This window comes from Lathamus discolor, chromosome 16 (genome assembly GCF_037157495.1).
Source record: "Lathamus discolor isolate bLatDis1 chromosome 16, bLatDis1.hap1, whole genome shotgun sequence".
Classification (NCBI taxonomy): Eukaryota; Metazoa; Chordata; class Aves; order Psittaciformes; family Psittacidae; genus Lathamus; species Lathamus discolor.
This window is the reverse complement of record NC_088899.1, coordinates 1,341,282-1,368,276: the sequence shown is the minus strand read 5'-3', so window position 1 is coordinate 1,368,276 and position 26,995 is coordinate 1,341,282. Positions and strand designations below refer to the sequence as shown.

At 45.5% G+C, this 26,995-nt stretch overlaps 1 protein-coding gene across 2 annotated transcripts in view; it reads right to left on the bottom strand.

The window, feature by feature from the left end:
* The window catches only part of CAPZB (capping actin protein of muscle Z-line subunit beta), a 67,863-nt gene that overhangs the window by 21,448 nt on the left and 19,420 nt on the right, over nt 1-26,995 (bottom strand). For both annotated transcript variants that reach the window (XM_065696749.1, XM_065696747.1), the window contains 3 exons: nt 24,286-24,375; nt 10,841-10,962; nt 3,926-4,039 (listed from right to left, as the gene is read on the bottom strand). In XM_065696749.1, coding sequence (XP_065552821.1) covers nt 3,926-4,039; nt 10,841-10,962; nt 24,286-24,375 — 326 coding nt within the window. The remainder of the gene's footprint in view (nt 1-3,925; nt 4,040-10,840; nt 10,963-24,285; nt 24,376-26,995) is intronic.

Here is a 26,995-nt window from a genome sequence, read left to right as displayed (position 1 = left end):
TTTGGGGGGGAAACTAAGATTTAAGAGCAAATGTGACCAATTTGTGCGAAACAATCCATTAGCAAATGCATAACAGGCTGCTTCCCTCCGAACACCCACACTAGCAGGTGCCAACCCCTTGGGAAATGGCAACTAAATGCAATGACTCACTAGATGTAGGTGGATACTCACCACACCTGATTAAAGCAGAACTCTACCAAGGAATGGTATGTGGGCCAAATGGGACTGCTACAAGGAAAAAATGAAACTATCTGAAGTCTTGGGAGATCCTGAGATGAACTTTGTGTGGTATTATCCCTTAGTGTGGGTAAAGGTAAAGCAGGAGATCAGAGGAAGCTTGTACCATATGCTGAGAGCAGAGTAGCACATGTTCTCCATAGCACTTCTTTTTCTGCAGAAAGCAAATATCTTCCCCCTGGAATGACCCATGTAAGATGTATTTTAAAGCTGGGAAGTGAAGCAAGCATAGCGCAGAGCAAGGGACAAGTCTTAACACCTCAGACAAGGTATTAAGACACACAACATCCTCCACTCTGTCCTGGCTAGACTGCAACAGCACAAATCCAGCAGCTTAGCCTGGTGAGGCTGGAAACAGAGCCACAAAGTGCTTAGGAAATCACAGCTAAAACCTTCCTTCTAGGAATACAATGTCTAACGGCTCAGGAAATCCAAGCACACAGGGCCTGGTGTTCCCTGTAAACAACCGCCTACAGATTGGTTTTGTATTAACTGCTACCTCTCTACCATAAAATACAGCAGAGCTGTGGTTAGAGGTGCCCCTCAAAAGCATTCTCTAACTGTAGAGAGGGGCAGAACAGCCTCTTAAGGAACTGCTGTATGAGAAGCTGATGTATGAGACCTGAGGATTGTCCCTCAGCATCATTTTCATCATCTTAATCTGCAATGCAAGCTCAAAGTCAAACAGTGCAACAGGCACAGCACTTAAACTCACAGTTTCTAAGAAGAACTTCATGATGTGGAGCATCCAGTAGCTTGGTGTCACCTACGAGCAGTCTGTTTGGACAGAATCCCATCAGAGTGAACAGACACCATTAAGGTCAATTGAAGAAAGGTTTTTTGCACACTGGCTACAAAATGAACACCGTTACTGGAAGGTGGCTCTGTTATAAACCTTGTCATGCAACAGAAACCATCATTCCCACAGAGTACACAGTACTGCCAGCATACTACTTACTGCTTTGCTTAATACATCAATGCTTTTAAATGAGCCTGACATGTTTCAGAAAGCTGGAAAACCTCTGCTGTCATTGGCTCTGGAATCTGAAATGACACTGGTAACTCTGTCTTGGAATTGACACATCGCGCACTCCTTTCCCCATGCCACAAGCTGCCAAAGCAGGAGATCAGTGACACCTTTAATCACAGAAGCCCAGCCTGGTTTGGGTTGGAAGGGACCTTAGAGCTCTTCCAGCTCCAACCCCTGCCAGGGGCAGGGACCCCTTCCACTGGAGCAGCTTGCTCCAAGCCCCTGTGTCCAACCTGGCCTTGAGCACTGCCAGGGATGGGGCAGCCACAGCTTCTCTGGGCACCCTGTGCCAGCGCCTCAGCACCCTCACAGGGAAGAGCTTCTGCCTCAGCCCTACTCCTGCCTTTACAGACACAGTCTTAGTTTCCAGACCATGGAAATTCCCCCTGCATTACTGCAATTGCCATCTTGTTCCCACTACAACCTTCCCCACACTTCAGACTCTCAGATGGCTCCAGCAGATGTTATGTGGGTAATGGTTAACACTAATTCCCAACCTGAAACGTTGGCACGAGCAGCAAGCAGCAGCGAGGAAAGCTGTGACCCCAACCTCATCCCCCCTCCAATCTCCAAGTAAAAATTAAGCTTCTGCTGTCAAAATACAAACTCCAATTGGCTCATTAAGGAAACTAGAGTCCAAGTAGTAGAACAAAAGCATGTTTCTATCCAAATCTCTGTTGTAGGTAAAGTACAAACCACTTCCAATTTCAAGCACGAGGAACCCTTCCAATGGCCAGGTTAAGTTTCTTTAGCTTTGCAAATACTTTGCAAAGAATGCCCCAATTTTCGCACCACTCAGCACAATGTCAGGCACCCTTCTCCTCGTTTTCTGACACATTTTTGAGATCAGAACATGCCCCAAAGCGCAGGGTGCTGACAGATGTGCTTATCTCGTCTGAGCACACCGCGAGCCACAGTGTCTCCGTCATTTCTGGCTGATGACACCAGAATGAAGTCTTTGTGAGGATCCCTCCCTGTAACAATGTATTGCCTATAAAGCCTGGACTGGCCAACTGAAAGATGAAATTGGATCTAATCTTGCTTTTTACTTCCATACAATATATTGAGACTACCTGTACCATGTGCTGAACAGGTTCACCTAAACCTGAGAGTAGCTTGTACCAGGCTTTCCCTCCAGCAATTAAACCTTCCTAAAGGAGTTATTGTATCCAGCCATGACTTCCCACTCATCTGATCACAGAGGGGTTTAGAAAGACAACCTTGGTTCCATAAACATCCTCAGTTTCACCTTAGTGTATTAAAGAACCCGTTGGTCTTGGTCTGTTCTGCACCTGGGGGGTAACTGCAAACTACACATACAAAACTCCTTTCTTCCAGTAAGTTCAGATACCAGAAACAACTGTTACTGGCAAGAGGAGTTGGGTATCTGTGAAAGTAATGGATGAAAAGAAGCACGAACTGGATATCGTAACAAAAATGTGAAGATTACACATTTGGACAGGCTACATTCACCTCAAGCCACATCCTAAAACAAGCAGAAACTCTAGCAAGAAAAGTACCTGTCAACCTGCTTTTGTTAGCAGTGTAACAGCACAGTGACACATGATGCGCTACAGCTAAGGACGTGGTTTAGCTCCAGTTTTGGGCAATATGAAGCAGCAATGGAGTTTGTTCACCTTTTTCATGCTCATTAGGCATCTCCAATAAGAGAGCAGCCTGTCACTGAATGAAGCAGTAAGTTCATTTTGCTTTGCAACTCACACTCGCTTTTCAGATTTGGCGTTACTATTTCCATTCCATCACTGCCCAGGAGACCACAACCTGTAAAGATGACAGCTGATGGCATCACCAGGACTGCTCAGATGGGACTGCAGTTGCAAGACCAGCATGTTCCCACCTTTTGGAAAAGTTGTTCAACTGGAAAGGCATCACAGAATCCCAGACTGGTTTGGGTTGGAAGGGATCAGCTCAACCAGTTCCAAACCCCTGCCACAGGCAGGGACCCCTTCCACTGGAGCAGCTTGCTCCAAGCCCGTCCAACCTGGCCTTGAGCACTGCCAGGGATGGGGAATTCACAACTTCTCTGGGCAAGTCAGACAGCTTCCTATTGCTACTTAAAAAAGACACTGCCTAATCTACATTTATCTTACACTCTATTAATTCCTTTGCTTTACGCCTCTTTAACAAGGCAGGGCCTAAAACAAGCATCAGAGGATGCCCCTGCAACAGTACATGACTTCCCACCAACTGCTGCATTTCAGTTTGCTAGCTCCTGTCATTCTACTGGAGATGTGAAAGTTGCTGCAGTACATATAGATATTTTGAGAGAGTACAGTCTTGAGGGAATGGAAAAAGCAGATGGTTTAAGACTGAACTGAGTCAAGATCACAGAGAACACGGGTCCTTTCAGGACACAGACACCATTAATATCTTAATGGGGGGAGGGAGGCAGGAAAGCACCTGAGGAACTGCCTTTGGCATCAGCTGACAAATTTGATCATGTTTCCTATCACAGAATCACAGGGGATACGCTTCCCAGCAGCAGCTCAGTGGCTGCCTACCCTTCTCCCTCTGCTGCCCCTGGTGTGCCACTCTCAGAGGCAGCCAGTGGCCACCACCTGGACCCACTGTGTGTCCCGCCTGCCTGCTGAAGGAAACAAGGAAAGCAGAGGGCTCTGTAGGGTAGAACTGACATACAAGTCTCTGTACTGGTCAAAGGCATTGTTGGCTTCCACCTCCAGCTTGCGCAGGCGAGCAGATGGCATGGCACCGTCTTCCAGGGGAGGATCATATTTGTTACTCCACGGTGATCTGCCAAAGAGACAAGGGAAACAGAGGGTTAAACAACCAAGACAACCTCTGAAAGGCTGGAGATTGGTGACTCTGCGCTGAGCCACAGATGCTGACTTCCCAAAAATACCACAAGGCACCAAGAGCAATCCATCTGCGAGAATTCCACCCTCAAACACCACCCCAAACACTGACAACGAGGGAACACCAACTCCCCACAGCTCACAGCGTACCTGCAGAACACTCCCCCCCTGCTTCAGGTTTTTACTATATAAATAATCATGCTTAGGTTTCAATCTGTTCCTTCTTAAATAGGCAAAACTGAGGCCTCAGATGTGGCAAATTAAATACTCTCATGCACATACAAATAGGCTGTGCAGTTTCCTTGGGATCTGACATTATCAGAGCCGAACACTGCTGCCTCCAAACTCTCTTCCAGTCTTTCCCTTTGAAATGAACTCTCTTTTTAGCCCAACATGAGGGAAACGTTTGAGCAGTTGGAAGGATTTAAGAGGCTCTATAAGGCTGCAGGTTTTACTATGGTTTCTGCAGGTGTGGAAGAGATTTCTGTGCTCTTAATGAAAGATTTGGTATTAAAAGATTAATGGAAGCCTTTTGCCCATCTGCTTGAGACTTTTATAATTCCCATTCTATAAACCAGCATTCTCCCTTTCATTTCCCCTTGGAATAACCAACTTACATATACCACTGCTGGTTTCAAGAAGGGTGCCCCTACCCTTTACCTACTCATTTTTCACAACACTCCAGCCTACCAGCACTAGGTCTTAATGCAGTCCATACGTCAAGGCTTTCTCCTGAGTAGCCATTTGTTACTCATTTCACAGAAAGGCATCTAGTTCTGACATCTGTTTAATGCAAAGCACAAAGAACAGGCCCTGCTTTGCCCTGGCTTTGTGCTTCCAGAGCCCTTCCCTCCTCCCCACCACATCTGACTCGAAAGGTGAGACACCAGGAAAAGCTAAATCATTGTGTCACATCTACCCCCAGCACCGGTTTTCATGTGTTGGTTCTCATTTTGAAACAGTTGCTTCCAACCTGGTTGCTCTGGAGGAGAGTGGACAGCTACAGCAGTGCTGCTAACCCAGCAACTCCAAAATCTGGAAGGGATCCACACTAAAGCACTGCTGGTGCTACCTGTGGGATTCCCAAATGGCACAGCTACATCCATGAGGCAAATCCAACTGACACCACGGAATCCTAGAATGCCAGGTTGGAAGGGACCTCAAGGTCTAGTCCAACCTTTCTAGGCAAAGCCAGGCCTAGACCGGAGCCAGGCTGAGAACATTGGGGCTGTTCAGGTTGGAGAAGAGAAGCTGCGTGGAGACCTCAGAGCAGCTTCCAGGGTCTGAAGGGGGCTGCAAGGATGCTGGAGAGGGACTCTTCATCAGGGACTGTAGGGATGGGACAAGGGGTGATGGGTTCAAAGTGAAGCAAGGGAAGCTCAGGTTGGAGATAAGGCAGAAGCTCTTCCCTGTGAGGGTGCTGAGGCACTGGCACAGGGTGCCCAGAGAAGCTGTGGCTGCCCCATCCCTGGCAGGGCTCAAGGCCAGGTTGGACACAGGGGCTTGGAGCAAGCTGCTCCAGTGGAAGGGGTCCCTGCCTGTGGCAGGGGTTGGAACTGCATGAGCTTTAAGGGCCCTTCCAACCCAAACCAGGCTGGGATTCTATGTCCCAGCACCCTGTCCGGCCAAATCTTACTAGTGTCCAATGTTGGAGAGACACCACTTCAGGCAGACAGAGCATTGACTTTACTATCACGAAGTCTGCAAAAGCAAAGCTATAGTTTGGATACCAGGCAATGCAGGAGTGTACTGCTGCCTCACCAGCACCATTCATGAGGATGCACTTGCTTTTTCTTTCTCTACATTAAAACACGGATTCAAAAACCCCTGTTTTCTGTGAATTCAGCACACGATGCTTCTCCTTCATGTATGAGGAAACCAGTGAGTACAGAACTCATGCAGAAGCCATGGTATGAAGATACTTTCATTGTAAACATGAGTTCTCTTCTGCAGGGTGCAGGAATGGCACTCCAAGGGCAGCACAGTAACATAGATCTGTTTAACCAGCAGACTGGGACATTTTCAACTCACTATGGCTGAAGCCAACAGCTAGTTCTCCTAAAAATCCACCCCAAACCCAACAAAACCTCCTCATAACAGAACCCTGTGCTTTTTTCTCTTCTGGTGGAAGAGTACTTGAAACATTTCAAAGCTTACACTGAGGTTATTTGAAGAAAGGCAGATGGACAAGCACTTAAATTTCAAAAGTCAGACCTCTAATTTCCCTAAAAGAGAATGGTTTTTGTTTCAGCTAACAGGTTTCAGTGGTGTTGGCACCAAAGTCCGCATAAGGATTCCATTTAATAGAGTGATCAAACACACTCAGAGTGGAAATGTATGGCCAAAGTCAGGGACCTTGAAGTCTTATATTAAACCAGAAAAGCTCTGCCTTCACAATGTGGATTCCAAGGCTGTTTGATGTCCTCCAGAAACCTCTGTTACCACAGGAGCACTCATAGAAGTGCCTGCAAGGCTACACGCAGAAGAAGCTGCTCCCTTGAGTAGCAGTGCCACAGTTGGAAGAAACTGGAAATTATCTATCCATGAAGATCCAAGGGAGGCTCCAAAAATCGACCTTCTGGTCTGATCCATGCCTGCCATGGAGAAAAGCAAGTCTAAATGCGAGGAAGGAGTAAACTGTGATGGGCTGAGCATGAGGATATTCATATCTGCATATGCTGCCCGATGAGACTTGTGGAGTTATCACCTGAATGGCCAAACATCCCACAGCAGCTTTTATCAAAGCCAACTCCCAGCAGGAAGGATCTTCAATCTTTAGCAAGTAATTGGTTTGTGGAACAAATGAAGTGGTAAATGCCCCATCCCTGGCAGTGTTCAAGGCCAGGTTGGACAGACTAGTCTAGTGTGAAGTGTCCCTGCCCATGGCAAGGGGTTTGCACGGGATGATCTTAAGGTCCTTTCCAAACTTGAAGACTGAGATCATACATATACTGAAGCTTAAAAAGAATCAAAGAGAAAAGAATACCATTTATCAATGTTTTCATCCATTAATTGTAAAACCACTTGAAAAGAACACCTATAAAACTTGATTCCCAGTAGGAAACCTGACTATCTAGCTCCACTTTTCCTGCTCAAGCAGCACGAGGCTCACTTGTCTGCAGAAGGCTTTGAAATCCTTGGGTTAGTATTAAAAGAAATGCAATTAACAACCTCTCCAATAAGAGCAAAGCCAGTGTTTGGTTTGAAGTGGGCAGTAATTGGAGCTGCAGCACGCTGCAGGTAGGGAATAGTGTTCCTTGAGACTTCTAATTGCCCGTGTGGTTCTGAGAAATCTTGGAAATATCAAAAGCTTTTAAAAGCAAACCTCCAAGATTTGGGCCTAATTGATTAAATTAGTGTAAGAGGCACTTCCCAGTAACAACTTCAGGTTTTATGAGGTATGAATAACAGTGTCTGAACACAGGCACAGAATGGGATTAACACATGCACAAGTGAGCCTTGCCTGCCTTTCAAAGACTTTTGCTTTGTGCTGAAGGAAAGAATTTACTTCACAAAACAGAGCTGAGACCAATCAATTCCAGCAGGAAGAATCACTTCAATCCAGAACACTTGAATCCAAAGCCTTAAAGAACAGCATTCATTAATGCCAGCGATTAATATATTATGCCTATTCTAGAAGAACAAATGGAATAGTTTTTCTGAAACCCCATCACTTAATAAGGCCTGAAAAAGAACTGTCGTGGTTTAAACCGATCCACACAGGTCGTCCACTCACCCCCCCGACCCTTCCCGCTCCCAGAGGGATGGGGAGGAGAATCAAGAGAATGTAACTCCCACGGGTTGAGATAAGAACAGCCCAGTAACTAAGGTATAACACAAACCACTACTGCTACCACCAATGATAATATTGATAAGAGAAAATAACAAGAGAATACGATACCACCGCCGAACAAGTTCGATGCCCCCGAAGAGAGACCGTGCCCTTCCGGGTAACTCCCAGTTACATCCTGGGCATGACGGGCTGTGGTATGGAATACCTCTTTGGTCAGTTTGGGTCAGGTGTCCTGTCTCTGCTTCCTCCCGGCCTCCCCTCATCCCCAGCAGAGTAGGAGACGCACAAAGTCCTTGGCCAGAATAAACATCACTTAACAACAACTAAAACCAATCGGTGTTATCAGCTCTCTGCCCAGGCTGGAAGTCAAAACACAGAGCTTGCACCAGTTACTAAGAAGGAGCAAAACGGCTCCTGGTAAACCCAGGACAAAATGTCAACGTGATTTAAACCCCCCTGAGTCCTCCTGCTTTCTTGTAACTCTTTAATTATCTTCTTAGAAAGAGATTGAGCAAATTTCACTCAAGCATGAAACTAACCTTAAAGAAAAGGCTTCCACATACACTCATTCAACACGGAGGGGCAGGGGGGCAGCAAGTGTTAGTAGTTACTGCAGCGTATCACAGCACTGTTTAACAAGTGCCCGTTCCAAGTTTCCTGTGCCTCTGGTGCTAGATGTCAATAGCCTACATAGGATACAAGGGGACTGCAAGAAAGATCACAACTGCAGAGAGAAAGCATCTCTTAAAAGACCCAGAAGATAGACAGGATCTAATCCCTTCTCTTGCATCTGCCAGACAGGATGCAGCTGCAGGAGTACACCCTGTGGAGAGCAGAAGTGATAAAACTATTCTAGCTACTAATTTAGAACTGATTCAATGCATGTAGCTGCTAAGGTAGAGCTGACTGGCTTAGGCAGATGAGCTTACTGCACAAATGCTTTTAAAAGGCACCAGGCTGGTTTGTGGAAGGTTGAACACACTTTCAGTGTTAGACTAGAACCCTAAAGAACACAAGCAAACACTTCACCTTACAGAACTTCTCACTTCTTGACCAACTGCAATAGGTTATATTTAAAGAAAACCCCAGATTTACACTCAGCTGCAATGCAGATGCACTGTCAAACTCAGCATCCATTATCATTTCCTCCTACTGCTTCTAGGGCAAAATGAATCTCAGCATGATCTCTGTGTACATCATGTACAGATACACTTTCAGTTTAGGTACGTACCTTTCCTACAACTCAAAGCAATTGATACCAGTGAATCTAGAATCCTTTATAAGCTTACCTGCTCCTGCAATGACAGCCTGAGCCAAAGGAAAAATGAATTGTCACAATATTCTCTGGAATTCCACTTAAAGTAGAATTCTTAAAACATTCCAGCCAGATGAATGTAAAACCCTAATGCAAACCTGCACAAAGCAAAGCCGGGTTCTGACTGTAGATCAGTACCAATTGTTAGCACAGAGAATGTAAGCTGTTATACCCAAGCTACAAGGAGAGACATCAATGTAACCCTTATAATCACAACCAGAAGCAGAGGGATGGCTGAGCTGTAACTCAGGGCAGAAGATGAATTGTGGTCATCACTTCAAAGCTTAGTGCCCTTCATTAAGAGAAGAGAGGCAAAAGAAGGTGATGCAATATTCACAATGTTTCTGCAGTATGAGCATTATGATTCTTAATTACATATCTGGAACTAGGCCATGGTCACTATAGCTGTTAAGAGAAGTCAGGCAGTGCAGAAAACGGGGAAAGGGAGAAGATAACTAAGAGGAGGAAGCAATTATAGCCTCTCAACTGTAATTATCCTAATGGCAAGGTATAAAATAAACACATTTAAAGAGAGACTCTGTCCAAAGTGGCAGCCAAAATACTGAAAACTCATTGTACCATGGCAGCATTACAGCCCCTTCTACTTCAAAATTCATTCTGTTATAATTACACACAGCTTATATTGGTCAGATATTTTCATTGGGCTTGTCCACAGCTATTTTGGTAGAGAGCGATTCTTTTCCTTTGCTAAACATTTGGGCAAGGATTTTCATCCAGAACTAATGGCACCGCATGTCCAAAATCAGACTCAATCCTTTGCAAACAGGAGTGAAAATGCTTTTCACAGCTGGCAACCCCCCCCTGCTTTGTATGGGAAGATGACTTTGTTTAAACCGAGTGCTTGCATCACCTCTTTACTGCGGTATCCACGCCACAGATTTTACAACCTTGCAACAATAGACGGCTTCATTTCATAACAAAGCCATAATTTTCATCTCAAAGCCCTCACAGTCATTTCTTCTAGAGATGTGACTGGTTTTAATTCTCTAAGACATAACTGTACTACAGGAAGAGAAGTATGTTAGTCACCCCTTTAACAAGAGAACATCACCACATTTTAAGCTTCAGTGAATGACTGCAAATCACAGTAAAGAAAATGCGCAGAAACGCTGTGGTTTCTAGGACAAAACACGTAGAATCGTAGAATCATAGAATAGCTGGAGTTAGGAAGGACATTAAGATCATCCAGTTCCAACCCCCCCGCCATGGGCAGGGACACCTCACACTAAACCATGGCACCCAAGGCTCTGTCCAACTTCACCTTGAACACTGCCAGGGATGGAGCACTCACAACCTCCCTGGGCAACCCATTCCAGTGCCTCACCACCCTCACAGTAAAGAACTTCTTCCTTATCTCCAACCTGAACTTGCCCTGTTTCAGTGTGAACCCATCACCCCTTGTCCTATCACTACAGTCCCTGATGAAGAGTCCCTCTCCAGCATCCCTACAGGCCCTCTTCACGTACTGGCAGCTGCTCTGAGGTCTCCACACAGCTTCATTAAATTTCTATTTTGGCTAAAAATAAGAGCAAGAAGGGAATGCAAGCCTTAAACACAGCTCTCATTCACAAAGTAAACCAGTTAGCTCTGAGCTTTGGATATGAACTCACCTATATGAGTCTCCATCTCTGTTGTAGTCACACAATAGATAGTCTTTTCCTACCACCTTATCTCGCGCAATCTTCAATGGCTGATCAACGGAGGAGAGGAGATCTTCACAGAGGCTTGGAACCTGTTTGGAGGGGATGGAGGGTAACACATTCAGGTTAAAAGAGATCAGCATCCTGAAGAACAGATTTTGTTCCTCACATGCCACATCTGCTCCAGAGCCAGAAACCCTTTAAAATCAGAACTAAAACAAGCTGCACTTTACTCACAACACAGGCTCATGCTCCCACTTCCAGTAATTCCAGCTTTCATTACCTAACCACTAGTGTGGTCCAGTACACTTCAACATATACATCCTCAGTGTTAGCTTCTTGCCAAAGCCAGCCAGTAAAGTGATTGTTAAGGACTGATGAATAAAGGTAAATATTTATAATGGAGGGAAATGAGGGAGCTGCTAATGCAGCATCCACTGTCTATCCACCAGAGGAGGCTTTGCACAGGCTCCCACTCTGGGTAGGGTTTGAAATAGTTTCCAGGCAGCTGGACAAACATTACCAGGTTGGCTAATAAAAATCTGTGTGTCTGTGTGTGCACACAGAAAGTCAAACACATCTCCTACACAGGTAGCTTCAATGGCTTCAGATCAGCTGGCCCCTGTGCTTCATGTAAAGAAAGACTACAAGATCTGCTCTTAACGTGGCAGAGAAGCTTTGATGTACTGCAGAAAGATAACACTGTGTAGCATGAATGCAAGCACAAATTTCATCCAATGGCCTCTTGTGATAAATATCCACTATCAATATCTCGTGATCAATATCCATTTCCATTATCAGTATACATATTCCCATACTGCTGGGTTTGGCCACACCGGTGGTTCCTCCAGGAACTCCATCTCTCTACATACTTCAGGGCACCAAGGGACCATCAACAAATCATTCCTGGAGCTATTACTAAACAATTAGCACATTGTGTGTTTCCCTTGGGAAAAGCATTCCAGATTTCACTGCAAGGGAAAGGGACTCAAGTAAAACGCCCTTTTCCAACAGAAAGTTGGGAACGCAACAGGATATAGGACAACTGGCAAGTTCTTGAATATAGTGGTGACAACAGGCTGAAACAGAAGATAAAAGAAATAATGAATGTGGGATCTCTTCTACATTTCATTCTCCATTGTAGAGATGAAAACCTGATGGAGAACGTGAAGACAAAAGGCAATCAAGGGTAAAATGAGTCATGAAGTGATGAATTGAGAACTCATAAGAAATGAAAAGGGGAGGAGGGAATAAAGACAATGTGGACATGTACTTTCTTCTTTTCCAGCCAGCCCTTCAGTGAGCTGGTGAGCACATTTTCGAAAGGAAAAAGTCTAGAGGAGAAAATAAACCAAACAATTTGAGGTGCAGCAGCTCCCAAACCATAAGCAAAAACTATTTCGATGCACTAGATATGACATAAGAGATCCAACTGCCTGAAACAAAACCATTCCCAATCCCAATCTCAAGTCAGTAACATACAAAGGATACTAGTCAAAGTAAGCAGGCACAAATAGAAACCAACATAACCACAAAAGACCCCCCAAAAAACCCAAAACCAAAGGACAAAAGATGTGGCTAGCAAGATATGCAACACCTAAAATTATCCTGCAGACACACACAGACGAAAATCAGGAAATGGTTGGTAACTTTACTGACAGTGCTGAAAAGCCCAAACCATTAGTTTGAGGTGTTTTACTTTGGTCTATATACAGCATAATGTGGCAGTGAGTGATAACTGAAAGGCTCCGATTAAGTATTTAAGTATTTATATAAAGCTAGATGCTTCTCACAGGGATTCAGCATCTGATACTCAAGACCTGGTTGAAGCAACGTCAAAACCATTCCACATTCACAGAGTAAATGAAGGTGGGCAGGAAGCAAAGAGCTTTTAGGAAAATCTTATTCTGAAGACAGACAACCCAAATACTGCTACAAATCAGCAGTGTCATGGCCCAAGTGAAGTGAAATGATGTATCTGTGGCCGTGAGCCCATCTGGTTCCACTTTGGCTCTTCCTTCGCTTCTCCATTAGCTATTAATTTTAGGCTGACTCTTCAGGCAGAGAGCAACTTGAGATGACTGCTTCCATTTCAGGTGCATGGATGGCAGCCCCAAAGCATCTCATCATGAAGAGCCTTGCTCTGTGTTGCTCCTGAAAGCGACCAGCTGAATATATTTCTTCTTCTCAGCTGCTCCCTGGCCAGCTGCCCATCAGCAGAGATAAGTGTCCAGCAACAGCCTCTTCAGCCTCAAATGCAGTCAAATGATGTGCATTTTAAATGAATAATGGTGATGAAAACACCATTTGGAGAAAAGTGGCATTTTTCCCAGACTCTATTTGGGTTCCATTTCTTTGGGAAAAGCCCTATACTACACATGTGGTATGGGAGCACGAGAGGTCTCACTGGACAAGTCTTCAAGCTCCCAATATACATAGAAAGCACTTTCAAAAGAAGCCCCAAACTCAAGACAGAGTCAATCCCCTATAGAAAAGCTCCCAATAACCACCTGAATTTTCAACCCTTACAAAATCCAAAGATTAATGTTTAGGTTTAACTTCCTTTTAAAAATAGCACATGGCTGATATGGGGCTTCCATAGCACTTAGTGGCAGAGTACAACCTCTCACTGACCAGAAGGAAGTCATATTTGTTTAAGGATGCAGTTCTAGAATCCCAGCCTGGTTTGGGTTGGAAGGGCCCTTAAAGCTCATCCAGCTCCGACCCCTGCCACGGGCAGCGACCCCTCCCACTGGAGCAGCTTGCTCCAAGCCCCTGTGTCCAACCTGGCCTTGAGCACTGCCAGGGATGGGGCAGCCACAGCTTCTCTGGGCACCCTGTGCCAGCGCCTCAGCACCCTCACAGGGAAGAGCTTCTGCCTAAGAGTTCATCTCAGTCTCCCCTCGGGCAGGTTCAAGCCATTCCCCTTGGCCTGTCCCTACAGGCCCTTGTCCCAAGCCCCTCTCCAGCTTTCCTGCAGCCCCTTTAGGCACTGGAGCTGCTCTCAGGTCTCCCCTTCAGGAGCCTTCTCATCTTCAGGCTGACCCAGCCCAGCTCTCTCAGTCTGGCTGCACAGGAGAAAGATACTTACTAGAGTTTAATACTACATTATAATAATTCATTGCCTCTCTGGTACCAACACTACAGGACGTAAGGCAACATATTCTCCTCTCCTTCTTCAGGACAAAACAGGGAAGAAACCTCACTCATCTACTCTGGACGAACGAGACAATTTCAGCAGTGTCTATAAAATGAACAGAGATATTCCAGCTGATGGAACTCCTCCTGCAATTCTAATTACCAGAATACCCCCAAGTGGCACAGTTATCCCAAGAGAACCATTTCTGTATCATTTATTACATCAGCTTTCAAGAGCTGCTGTACTTCCTAAGAATGCAGTTACAAGATTCATGCATACTGGTTTTCCTCTTCTATACTGGAAAGCTGTTCATAGGGCAAATGCAGTCATCTGAACAAGATAATTTGCAGCTTTAAACATTTCAGCTGCATGCTCATGAGACTATCTGATTCTTTCTGAATTTAGGTCCTTTGCATTGTAGAACATGCAGTGATAAGGAATTTGGCCCAGCCAGGCTATGTCAGCTGCTGCAATGTCAGCACTGAGCAGTTACTTTCCACTACACATACACCTTTCCTTCTGTTCTTCTCCATGTCAAGCATTGACCCTTCCCCAAAGCATTTTGGTCTCTTTAGTGCACATTCAGTTTATATTTAGTAAGAAAACATCTAAAATTGCTGATCCCAGCAAAGACAACTCTGGTCAGGAGACCAACCTATCCTCTGAGTTCCCACTCTCAAACAGCGGATCTGGGCTGCTAACTTTCCTTGTTAGCTTGTTCTGTGTTAACTGAAAAGCCAAAATGATTTTAGGTGCCAAGAGTCATTATACAGGAAACTTGGACTTCAATTTAGAAAGGCAAGAATTAACCTACTCCCCCAGCCAAACACTGCAATACCAAAGCAGGAGTTTTGTTCAATTCATCACTGCACTGTAAATAAGTGTCACTGAGGCGAAAACACTGAAGCAATGAGGAGTGTTTTATAAGCAAAGACTGGGCTTCCATCTTTATTTTGACACAAGTTTTTCCCACCCCAAGCAGTGGGAGGCCACATGCTGAATACAGGCTTAACCTTGTGCCTTTAGCTAAAGGCCATCATTAGTTTCCTTTGGTCCACAGTGTACTCTGGACTCTAATGCACCCATGTTTCCATAAATAAGCACTCAATCATCTATTACGGTGCTTGCAGGACAGTCAGGGAGCAAGACCACCCTCACTGGGAGTTAGAAAAGAAGAAAGCAGAAGGATCTCTGGGGGTCTGGACTGAGTCACGCAGCTGAACAGCAGCATCATTCAGGAGCACATACCATGTAACAGAGCACTGTGGTTGGAGGACATACAATAAATGGGTAGCACAGAGTGGGGGAAAAGCTGAATGAAAAGCGAGTTAAGCATAATCCTACATGTTGAACAAGGATTCTGTTGTCTTGCGGAACAGTATTCTCCAGCAGAGCAAGGCAGGTATGTGGACAGTGTCATAATTAAGGCAACTGTGCTGCTATCAAGACAAATAATCACTTGTGCCAAAGCTGAAACTGTACACTTCTTGGAGTAGCCAACTAATAATCTTTCCTTCTTCACTCACTCTACGGCTAACGGAATTTTATCAACTAAACAACTGATTCTGAATTACTTTAATAGGATTAAACAAGCATCTAAAAGAGTTCAGCAGTGACAAGGACAGTACTTTAGCTCTTCATGTCTTAAACACACACCCCAGCCTTGCTTTGAGACTGCTGGCCGAATTGCATCAGATTCTGAATCACAGAATATGAGGCTGAGGGGACCTCAAGGATCATCTGGTCCAACCTTTCTAGGCACAGCATGATGCAGAGTAGAAGGCCCAGCACCCTGCCCAGTCAAATCTTAGAAGTGTTCAGTGTTGGGGAATCAAATTCTGCACCTTACATACTCGGTGGCTTACTGAGCCACTCAACTAGAGTACATTAAGGCTGTTGTTTTCTCCTACTGCCTTGACTGAAGTGAATCATATTTACAACTGAAGCAGCAGTGTTGTGGTGCAAGGTTGTGTCCCTGGAAATAGCCTCTTTTTTCCATGTTTATTCAGAGGTCAGCATGTACAGAGCTCCACAGGATCCTTACACACTGGAAAAACATGCTAAATGCAGCAAAATTAAAGATGAGAAGACACATATTTTCCTTAAAGACCCAGAAGGAAGATGAAGAGAGCTTCAAGACCTTAGCAAAGGCAGTGCTCGGACCCATTTGACTCTCGAACGCACATCTATAACATAGAATCATAGAATAGTTAGGGTTGGAAAGGACCTCAAGATCATCTAGTTCCAACCCCACCACCATGGGCAAGGAGACCTCACACTAAACCATCCCACACAAGGCTTCATCCAACCTGGCCTTGAACACCGCCAGGGATGGAGCACTCACAACCTCCCTGGGCAGCCCATTCCAGTGCCTCAGCACCCTAACAGGAAAGAATTTCCTCCTTAGATCCAATCTAAACTTCCCCTGTTTCAGTTTGAACCCGTTACCCCTTGTCCTGTCAACTACAGTCCCTGACAAAGAGTCCCTCCCCAGCATCCCTATAGGCCCCCTTCAGGTACTGGAAGGCTGCTATTAGGTCTCCACGCAGCCTTCTCTTCTCCAGGCTGAACAGCCCCAACTTCCTCAGCCTGTCTTCATACGGGAGGTGCTCCAGCCCCTGATCATCCTCGTGGCCTCCTCTGGACTTGTTCCAGCAGTTCCATGTCCTTTTTATGTTGAGGACACCAGAACTGCACACAATGCTCCAGATGAGGTCTCCCAAGAGCAGAGCAGAGGGGCAGGATCACCTCCTTCGCCCTGCTGGTCACGCTCCTTTGGATGCAGCCCAGGATATGGTTGGTTTCTGGGCTGCGAGCGCACACTGCAGCCGGCCCATGTTCATTTTCTCATCGACCAGCACCCCCAAGTCCTTCTCTGCAGGGCCGCTCTGAATCTCTTCTCTGCCCAACCTGTAGCTGTGCCTGGGATTGCTCCGACCCAGGTGCAGGACCTTGCACTTGTCATGGTTGAACTTCATAAGGTTGGCATCAGCCCACCTCACAAGCGTGTCAAGGTCCCTCTGGATGGCATCCCTTCCCTCCAGCATATCAACCGACCCACACAGCTTGGTGTCGTCGGGAAACTTGCTGAGGGCGCACTCAATCCCACTGTCCATGTCAGTGATGAAGATGTTAAACAAGACCGGTCCCAACACCAATCCCTGAGGGACACCACTCGTTACTGGTCTCCAGCCGGACATCGAGCCATTGACCACAGCTCTTCATGTGCTGCCATCCAGCCAGTTCCTTATCCACCGAGTGGTCCATCCATCAAATTGATATCTCTCCAATTTAGAGACAAGGATGTTGTGTGGGACAGTGTCAAACGATTTGCGCAAGTCCAGGTAGATGACATCAACTGCTTTACCCTTGTCCATCAGTTCTGTAGCCCCATCCTAGAAGACCACCAAATTGGTCAGGCAGGATTTCCCCTTAGTGAAGCCATGCTGGCTGTCACCAAGCACCTTGTTGTTTTTCATGTGCCTTAGCATGCCTTCCAGGAGAATGTGCTCCAAGATTTTGCCAGGCACAGAGGTGAGACTGACTGGTCTGTAATTCCCCGGGTCTTCCATTTTCCCCTTCTTGAAAATGGGGGTTATATTTCCCTTTTTCCAGTCGTCAGGAACTTCACCTGACTGCCATGATTTTTCAAATATGATGGCCAGTGGCTTAGCAACTTCATTCACCAGCTCCTTCAGGACCCGCGGATGGATTCCATCAGGTCCCATGGACTTGTGTGCGTTCAGATTTTTAAGATGGTCTCGAACCAGATCCTCTCCCACAGTGGGCCCAAGGTCTTCATTCTCACAGTCCCTGTGTCTGCCTTCTAAGACTTGGGTGGTGCGGTCAGAGCATTTGCCAGTGAAGACCGAGGCAAAGAAGTCATTCAGAACCTCAGCCTTCTCCAAATCCTGCGTAGCCAGTTCTCCCGAGAGCTTCCTCAGGGGGCCTATGTTGTCCCTAGTCTGTTTTTTGCTTGCTATGTACCTGTAGAATCCCTTCCTGTTATCCTTAACATCCCTGGCCAAGTTTAATTCTAGCATTTAATTCTAAACATGCAGCTATCTCAGCACACATGTGACTAGGGCAGGTTTTAATGTAAAGTCACATCCAAAGAGGAAAGAGAGTACTTTCGCATGCAAACCTGATTTTCTTTATTAAGACAACTTCAATCATTAGAACTGGACAAAGCCAGAGCTCACATCACCTGGGGACATCGCGCACTGCAAAGAAGAACCCATGCAAGTTACTGGGCACTCCTGAAAACTTCAGCTCGGATCCTTCCCCTCTGGGCCAGCATCTAATAAAATATTATTATACTTTTCCTGAGTCATTGCACAGCCTCAGAATTTCCTGTTCCTGCAAAACACAGCCACGGCCTAACGGATGTTGTGGAAACCCAAGAAGGAAGCCAGGCTCCACTCAGCTTGGACCTGAAACCACTTGGAAAGTCACTCCCACAGATCTGCACATTGCTCAACCTTAATTTGATCCATCAGATGTCCAAGGGCCACACATTCTTCAAGCTTTGTTTATTAAATGGACTTTTGTGTTCAAGACCAGATGTAATTGATACTGGAGAAACAGCTCAGCTTTATTCAAGTATTTGCACTGAATTCCAGCACTGCAACAATTAGCAAAACCAAAATGAAAACTAAGCAGCTTCTCTGGAAAAAGGCAAATGTTAATGGAATTGCAGATCCCAGTTTGTCTAGTTAGTGATTGCATGGCAGCAACATCACATTGATTACAGGATTTATCTATTCAGCTCCAGGAGCTCCATTTGAAAAGCTCAGAAACCAGGATCCTTGGCATTCTTCCGGTGATCTGCTGGATAAAACAGGGCTTTTGCTGCATTCCCCATCCTGTAGCTTACTGGGAAACAAAAGCCAGCCATCTGGCAGCCTCAACTGAAGTGCCCCAGCCTTTGACTAGTGACCTGCAGGTGAAGGCTTCTGTATCTCATTACCAGTCCCAAGTCCCAGGAGCCACCACAGCATATCAATATCTTGGGAAGTCTTGACTATTTGTGTCAAGAGCCCAGCTGGTGTTGGATACATCCAGCTACAATGAAGGGATATGCATGTTCTCACCAGTGATGTTTCTATATCCCAGCTTTCCCCCCTTCCCCATCCCCTCCCCCTCAGGTTTCTAATCAGGATTCAAGCTCACCAAGTGATCCCCACACACACTCCTTTAGAAAGACACTTAAATAGACATTTTAGGGGTCCCTAACAGCAGCAGTGCAGAGGCAGGAGCCTGGAAGGAAGGAAAGGCAGGGTTTAGGCTTAAAAAGAATTAAGTGACTATGAAGCCAGAAGTGAAATTCGCTTTTACAACCTCCTATAAGTGGGGCTGCAGCTCTAAGCCAAGCATCACATTAACAATTTACATACATTCACTGTTATCTCCTATTACCATCAAGATACCCAGAGGTAATCCCTTCTAGCTGGAAAACTCCTGCTTGCAGCCCCTCACCAAGTGGAAACTTGGCTCTCAACAACCATAAACCTATTCAGAGAGCCAGAGCCCCTTGTTTAGCCAACAATCTTTGTGTTCACATCCCAACAGGCTGCTGGTGGCATAGAATCTGTCACCCAAGCCAGGAAGAACAGGTCACACACTTTGCTTTGAGACCACGAGGCTGGCAATGCACTTCTGCTTAAGTTTTCCTTGAGTCTGATGGGGTTTTTAAGCACCTTCCCCCTCACAGCTGCCATATGCACTCAATTATTTTATCTATTCTCCATACTGCAGAGGCTTCTGGACACCAAACACAAAAAGCTCCAGTGACAATTTCATGTTCTTTATGGGCTGTGCACACCAAACAAGGCAGTTTGCCTGCGGGGTGCGGGGGGGGGAAGGATACATTCTCTATGTTCATCTATCTTCAGCTACTAAAGGCATGCAGGCAGACTGGAGACTTGCCTGGAGGCACATCAGTTCCATGAAGCAAGGTCCTGAATATTATGCAAAAATTGCAAAATCCTAAGTTTGTTTTTAAATTCACCATTCTGGGACTTTCAGAGAGTAACACATTCCACTAAAAATACTGCAGCATTCTCCTGGGATGAGGAGGCAAAGATGACCACCTCCCAGCCCTTTAATTGCAAACAGAGCTGTGAAACATAACCAGCGTCATTACTGGCTGCTGTACCTATACAAAACTCCAGCTTTAATTCCTCCATGGCAGCATAACTTGATCCTGTACTTCAAGAAAGCTTCCCCTTTGGGGAATAAGCTGAGCTTTACTTGAGTATCAGGCTTGGAAAAGACAGGAAGGTGATTGCGGCTGTGAGCAACCCCACTCTCCTGGTGAATCTGCTTGTCCATGTTGTGAGGCAGTTCCATAAGGACAGTTCTCCATCCCTTTTATTGCCATCAGGTTTTCCTGACTCAGCTATATTTTTCATCTAATTTATATTACACACAGGCAAACACCCAAATCAAACACTCAACAGGAAACTCCCACTTGCAAGGGGAACTTGCTTAACTTCTACCAAGCTTGAGAGCACAGCCATTGAGACAATAGTGTCCCAGCCCCTTTATCTGCTGCACATGGCCCATGAGCACAATAAATGCAACTTCCAGCTCCCACCTCTCCCTTGAAGCCACATCAGTGAAGCTGCTTGCAGAAACACCCACCAAAGGCTTCAGAAGGCTATGACTGAGCATCTGTCACTGCCCTGCCCTGCTATTCTGCTGCCAAGGTGTCCTAGGAATAGATCCCATCACTACCTGAAAGCTGATGCCTTCTTCAGGGTTTCTCTTGGAAAGGACAGAGGTAAAGTACACTAGGCCTGGCTTAGCAATCTTAACAGAAAGGAAGCAGGAGGTCAGCTCTCAGCCTGTTCTATCTTTCAGTATAAAGCATGCAGCTACTCCAAAGGGAGCTCTCCCAGCTTCCTTACTGCAGTGAGACTTCCATGAGTCAGAAGATCTCACTCTTAAGTGATACCAGAAAACATCTCCACCCAGAAAATACCTCTAATATTCTCCTTCAACAAGTGATGAAAACAGATGTGATTCATAACTGACTTCCAGGAGAAGCACAGTATCAACAGCAGCAGCTTCTGGACAATGTGAGGCACTAAGGAGGAGTATTTATGCTACACAGTTAAGAGTTGTATTAATGTTACAAGTGCTATCACCAGGCCTATCCTCATCACAAACCCATTCAAGAGCAGGACAATCACCTTTAACACTGCTCTTATGCAAACTGCTTTATAATTCAGACTTGGCTCACAGGTACATGCTCCAAAGCTTCAGTTACCCCAGATTCCAAAGCAGCTACATGGAAAATCATTCTAATTTAAATTAGTTGTCATTAAAAAGGTATGTGCCTCCACTGAACTCTTTTTGTGGACATTTAGAACATTCTAACAGCCCCCAAGTAGTCTATTTACAAATAATGGCTCAGTGAATTCCAACCAGTGTGTCCCATGCCAAGACACATTACCAGCACCAGCACAGCTTCTTTCAGACTGGACCTCTGGAGTCCTGTGATTGACAAGGTCTCTAATGAACTCTAATTGCAGACTCTGCAACAACAGATGTGGTAAAAGGGCAAACCACAAACTGGTTTGCTAATGAATGAGAAGTGTATGTTCTGATAAGGGCCAGTGACCCAAAAATTCTCCTCTTCCACCCACCCTTTTACTTCATGTTTAAGTTTAGGCCCTTTTCCTTGGCAGTCCAACACTTGGGGGCAGTAACATACAGCCTTGAACACATCCCATGGACTAAGATACTCTTAGTAGAGAGCAGATGATGGCTTTGACAGAGGGACCTCAAGGAGGGACATTCACGCCGTTATCCTCCCCAAAGGAATTCCAAGCCTAGTAAGTAGACATCAGCTCTTCATTATATTTGTATATTAAGTGTTTTCCAAAACTAAGACGTTTTTAAGTCATAGAGTGGTTTGTGTTGGAAGGGATGCTAAAGCTCATTCAGTTCCAACCCCCTGCCAATGGCAGGGACCCCTTCCACTGGAGCAGCTTGCTCCAAGCCCCTGTGTCCAACCTGGCCTTGAACACTGCCAGGGATGGGGCAGCCACAGCTTCTCTGGGCAACCATCAGCCTATGAAAGTCCATCTTCATCTCCCTTCCAATACATCTTAAGCAAGCAGCAAAACAGCAGCTACACTTCTCAGTCACAGATCAGTTCCTATGGAAAGACCATTGGGAGCTGGAAAGACCATTGGGAGCTGAGCTGCAGCAGACCTCAAAGTAATAACCTAAGCTTTCCACACAAAAAGATGATGTAGGCCTCTGCTTCACATCTACTGCAGCATGGCAGTGTAATGAAGCAAGGAAACCAAGCACAAAGGGAAAACAAACCCGGGTGCTATCTTTTATAACTGCGTGATGTAGTTTAGTGGTGGCCTTGATGATCTTGAAGGCCTTTTTTTAACCCAGTTGATTCTATGATGCTATCACAAACTTAATGAACCTACTTACACTTGCCATGCGTTTGGAGTCTGACCTTTCCTTTCAAGGAGGTTATTGTCTGGTAATGGTACAGGAAACAGAATGAGAACATCAGCTTTAAAGGTTTGGATGAAACTTGCCAAAAAAAGGTCAAAAAACTATTTGCTGGAGTCTGGTTTATGCTGTTTTTGGAACTCTTACAGGTGGCAGTGCATCCAGTCTAACTGGAGTGTAGACTTCAGGCTTGTGGAGGTCAGGCTGAGAGCAGCTGCAGAAGAGCTCTACAGATGTCTCAATAATAAAGAGATCACACTGGATTTAACAAATCAGTTCATTTCTCCCCCGGAGAAGGGACTGCAGTGGGTAGTGTGGGAATCACACAGACTCTCCTCCTAACAAGCATCCAACTGCTCTGGTTTATGTTACACTTGCAATAGGAAGAGAAGCCCGGGGAGCACATTGCTGATGGAAAGCATGTAGAGCACTAATGAGCACCATCCAAAAGCAATTCCAACCTTCAGAGGTAACCAGCAATTTTCTGAGTCGTTAAAAAAACTTCATACCAATCACAGAGCCAAGCTTAGCACAGCTCCCCAAACAACTTGCTCTGAATGGCCCTAGGAGCTGCTCAAACCCCAATACCTGTCCAGTCCCCCAAACTTCATCCGAATCCCAACCATGTCACCCCAGATCACAGCAGTGGTTTTCATTCCTGGGTCCTACCTTCACCAACAACCACAAAAGTGATGCTTCAGGTTGCCAAGAGTTTTGGTGGCACAGATGTAGCCCATTACTAAATGGTTTCAAGAAGGAGAAATAATCCCTTGCTGCAAGAAGCAATTTCTTTCCCGACCCACAGAGCTTTCTTACCCACAACCTTGGCTTATGGAAGGAGTATTTAAGTAGAGTTTGATAAATTTAAGTCAGTCACTACAGCAAAGACAAAAGGCTTAATTCAAAGGTCTGACAGCCTTGTTCCAGCCTCAATATCCTCTGTCTGCAAAGACTTAGAAGCTTAGGTCAGAAATAAGGCATATATTTTGACTGGACAACAGCAACAAGTTTTCCAAGCCACCCATATAGTAGGTTCTGCATAGATTAAATCCATATTTCAGGAAGTTACTCCACAGGCAACTGTGCCACACAGTGTTTTCGGGAACAACTGACACTCAGTAGCCTGTTACAGCCCAACTGTGCATCACAGGATGTGAGGCAATCAGAATCTTGTGTAACGAGCATACACCTCCTTCCTACATTAGTTTTCTTCACTAGCACAGAAGGAAAAGCAATGTTTCAGGTGCAAGCAGGAAACAGGGATTAGGCACAAGACAGCTGGCCACTGGATACACACAGGACTGCAGAATACCTGAGAGAAAGCATAAATTATAAACAGATTTGGGTGTTCTGACATATTCTGTCTTGAAAATCTCTTTGAAGCAAGTGCCACAGCACACTCACTGCAGGAGTCCCGTGTCAAGCTGCAACCAGGCAGGTAGTTCGTCAGGAGACACCACACACGTACAAGGCCATGTATCAGCTTTGTATAAACTCCCCCAAATTACTTCTACTAAACAGCAGCCTCCAAGCCAGTTATGACTTCATCAAGAAAGCTTTTACTGCCCCTTCATCCCAAAGCATGTCCGTGCAGACACAGTAGGACCTGTTGGCTTGCCCAAAGTAAACACACAGATTCCTGACATCGTTTGGGCAATTGTTGTATTCTTCAACCTTGCCACTGGACAAGGAGAGAAACAAATCACCACACCTCTGAGATGCTTTAGAAGATGTTCTTACATACCAGATCTCCATCACACCCAGCACTCGGATCAGAGCATCCAATACTCACCAAGTCAATGAGGTCACTGAGATTCTTCTCTATCTGCTGTGGAGGCAGACGCCTCATCAAATCCAAGGCACAATCCAGCTGCTGGTCACTCTGCAGAAACAAGAACAGGGTTATTGATGGTATTCCACTACAATATGAACAGGGAACACATCACATTGGCACACACATACGAGAACTACAGTGCTTACTGACTCCTCCAAAACCACAGATCCAGTTTCTAGTTCTCAACAGTATGTTTTGTATTAGTATAAACAGATTTCAGTAAAGCTCAGTACCATTTGAGCACAGATTATTGATTTGGTGTTGCAACAATTGTTCCACACTACGGATTTAAGCACACAGTTTTAACTAGTGTCATGCTGCCGGTTCAACACGGTGCTGTTGATGGAAAGGAGTCCAGTCCTTACCTCACCCAAAAACCAGTTCCAGCGTTTGTGCAAATGTTTAATGCACTGTTTTTCTGTGCTATCAATAGGAATCTGGGTTAGGGAACTGAAAGTTCCTCCTCCCAAAGCAGTTTGAACATTTCCTCATCTTTACTGTGCCGTTCAGCTTGAGATAACTCGTATCCAAGACAAATTCTGCTCCAGCACAGAGCACGCTCTCCCTCCTTCAGCTTTATTGAAACACCAGAATGAAACACACACAGTATGATCCATGATTTCCTTCTTCCTACAAAACACATCCCAAAAGCTGCCTGTATCTGAGAAACCAGAGACTTTATAGTTATGTCAAGAAATCACGGCAACATATTCCAAAGGGCTTATTGCAGCTGGTCTCACATCCAATTCTGGCACACAAAAGCCCCATTAACTTCAGAGGCAGAAAACACAAAGCACACATTACCAGCAACACTTGATGAGCTGACCCACGCTCTTGACATAACTTTAGCTCTCCTTCTCACCAACAGATATAAACAGACACCTTCCTGCGAGCCTAACAGCACCCAAAATCTGCAGGAGTTACTTTGATCAGGTCAGCAGCAGCTGAAGCACAGCCACTTTGTTTCCACTACTTCTCACCCTCCCCTTTCCCTTTGCATTTCTTACCACCCATGTATAACAAGCTGTACATGGGTGGTGTACAACAAGCTGAGCTTTAATTTCTCCCTCCTGTGGTCTGCCAAGCTCCAGAAGTTTTAGTTTAATTAAGAAAGGCTTCAAACCTAAAGCAGTTACATTATCACATTAGTCAAGAAGCAGCCCCCAGGTCAGGGAGAAGCAGGAAGCGAAGTTTCCTGCAATTAAGCCCTACCCTTGCAATGAGGAAAGGAGGGAGCCCTCTCTTTACTAGACGTCCATCAGGAAAACTGCTCGTAGAGGGTACTACCCATTCCCTATCAGGAGATAAGTATTTTACAGCCAGCAAGTCACACAGATTGGCCTGGGGAGATTATATATTTACTTCTCAGCCAGTTCAGGTTATAGGACATGATCTTCCATATATCTGCAATAACCTCCTGAAGATCTGAGCTTTCAGTCCAAGAAACAGGATGCACTGGCACCAGGAACAGAAACCCACGACAGGCTCCTGCTGTCACTGAAGGAAGATGCCTTCAAGCAACATACATAAACCCACCCCATACTCTTTATAACAAATCCTTGGCTAAAATGAGTCTGGAGAGAAGTTATTTACCTTGGAAAGCCACTCCAAATCGATCACTGAACTATCACCATATTCATGCATAAAAGCAACAGCCAAGAGCTTCAAAACTTATTTATCTTCATTAGATGTTCAGCAGAAGGGAAAACTACTCACTTTTCCCTACTAATGTTTCAGTCCCTGGAGGAAGATACTATTTAGATGGCCTAAGCCTATGCAGCTCCAGCAGCCATGCTCAGGCAGGGGACCTTTCTTCCCAAGTATTGTCTTTACCTCCCGCTATCTCTCACATCAAGGAAGCGAAGCTGGCACATGGTCACAAGGTCACGTTCCTCACTTTCGGATCGTGGGAACACTTATGGAAGTGCTGCATCCGCCTCTGACAGATGGAATTGTTTAATAGACAAAGAAACCCAGGGAAAGATTATGTTAAAACCCACCACTACAGCCACAATCCCAGAGGAAGTGTTTGACAGTGCAACAGTTCAGAAATGAACTGCGCTGAATGAAAGAGCATCTACATTAAGTCACAGAATCCCAGCCTGGTTTGGGTTGGAAAGAACCTTAAAGCCCATCCAGCTCCAAGCTCCTGCCACCAGCAGGGACACTACCTACTAGAGCAAGTTGCTCCAAGCCTCATTCAACCTGGCCTTGAACACTGCCAGGGATGGGGCAGCCACAGCTTCTCTCCATAAAGCAGGTGCTCCAGCCCCTGATCATCCTCATGGCCTCCTCTGGACTTGCTCCAATAGTTCCATGTCCTTCTTACATTGAGCACACCAGCACTGTACACAGTACTGCAAGTAGGGTCTCACGGGAGCAGAGCAGAGGGGCAGGATCACCTCCTTTAACCTGCTGCTCACACATTTGCACTGGTTTACGGTTTAACCAAAAGAACCTGGACTGAGTGTTTTTGTAACAATATATTCACTAGTTGCTGTAAAAAGACACAAGCAAGACTGTTCAAGGCAGAGATTCTTGAAGGAGTTCAGCCATGGCTGTGTGCAATGGAAGAACAAAAACACATAAGCACACACTAACAGTATCTTCTGGTATCACAGCAGTAGAAGCACAGCTGAGCAGCATGATTCTCCAGTCTTCTTGCTGG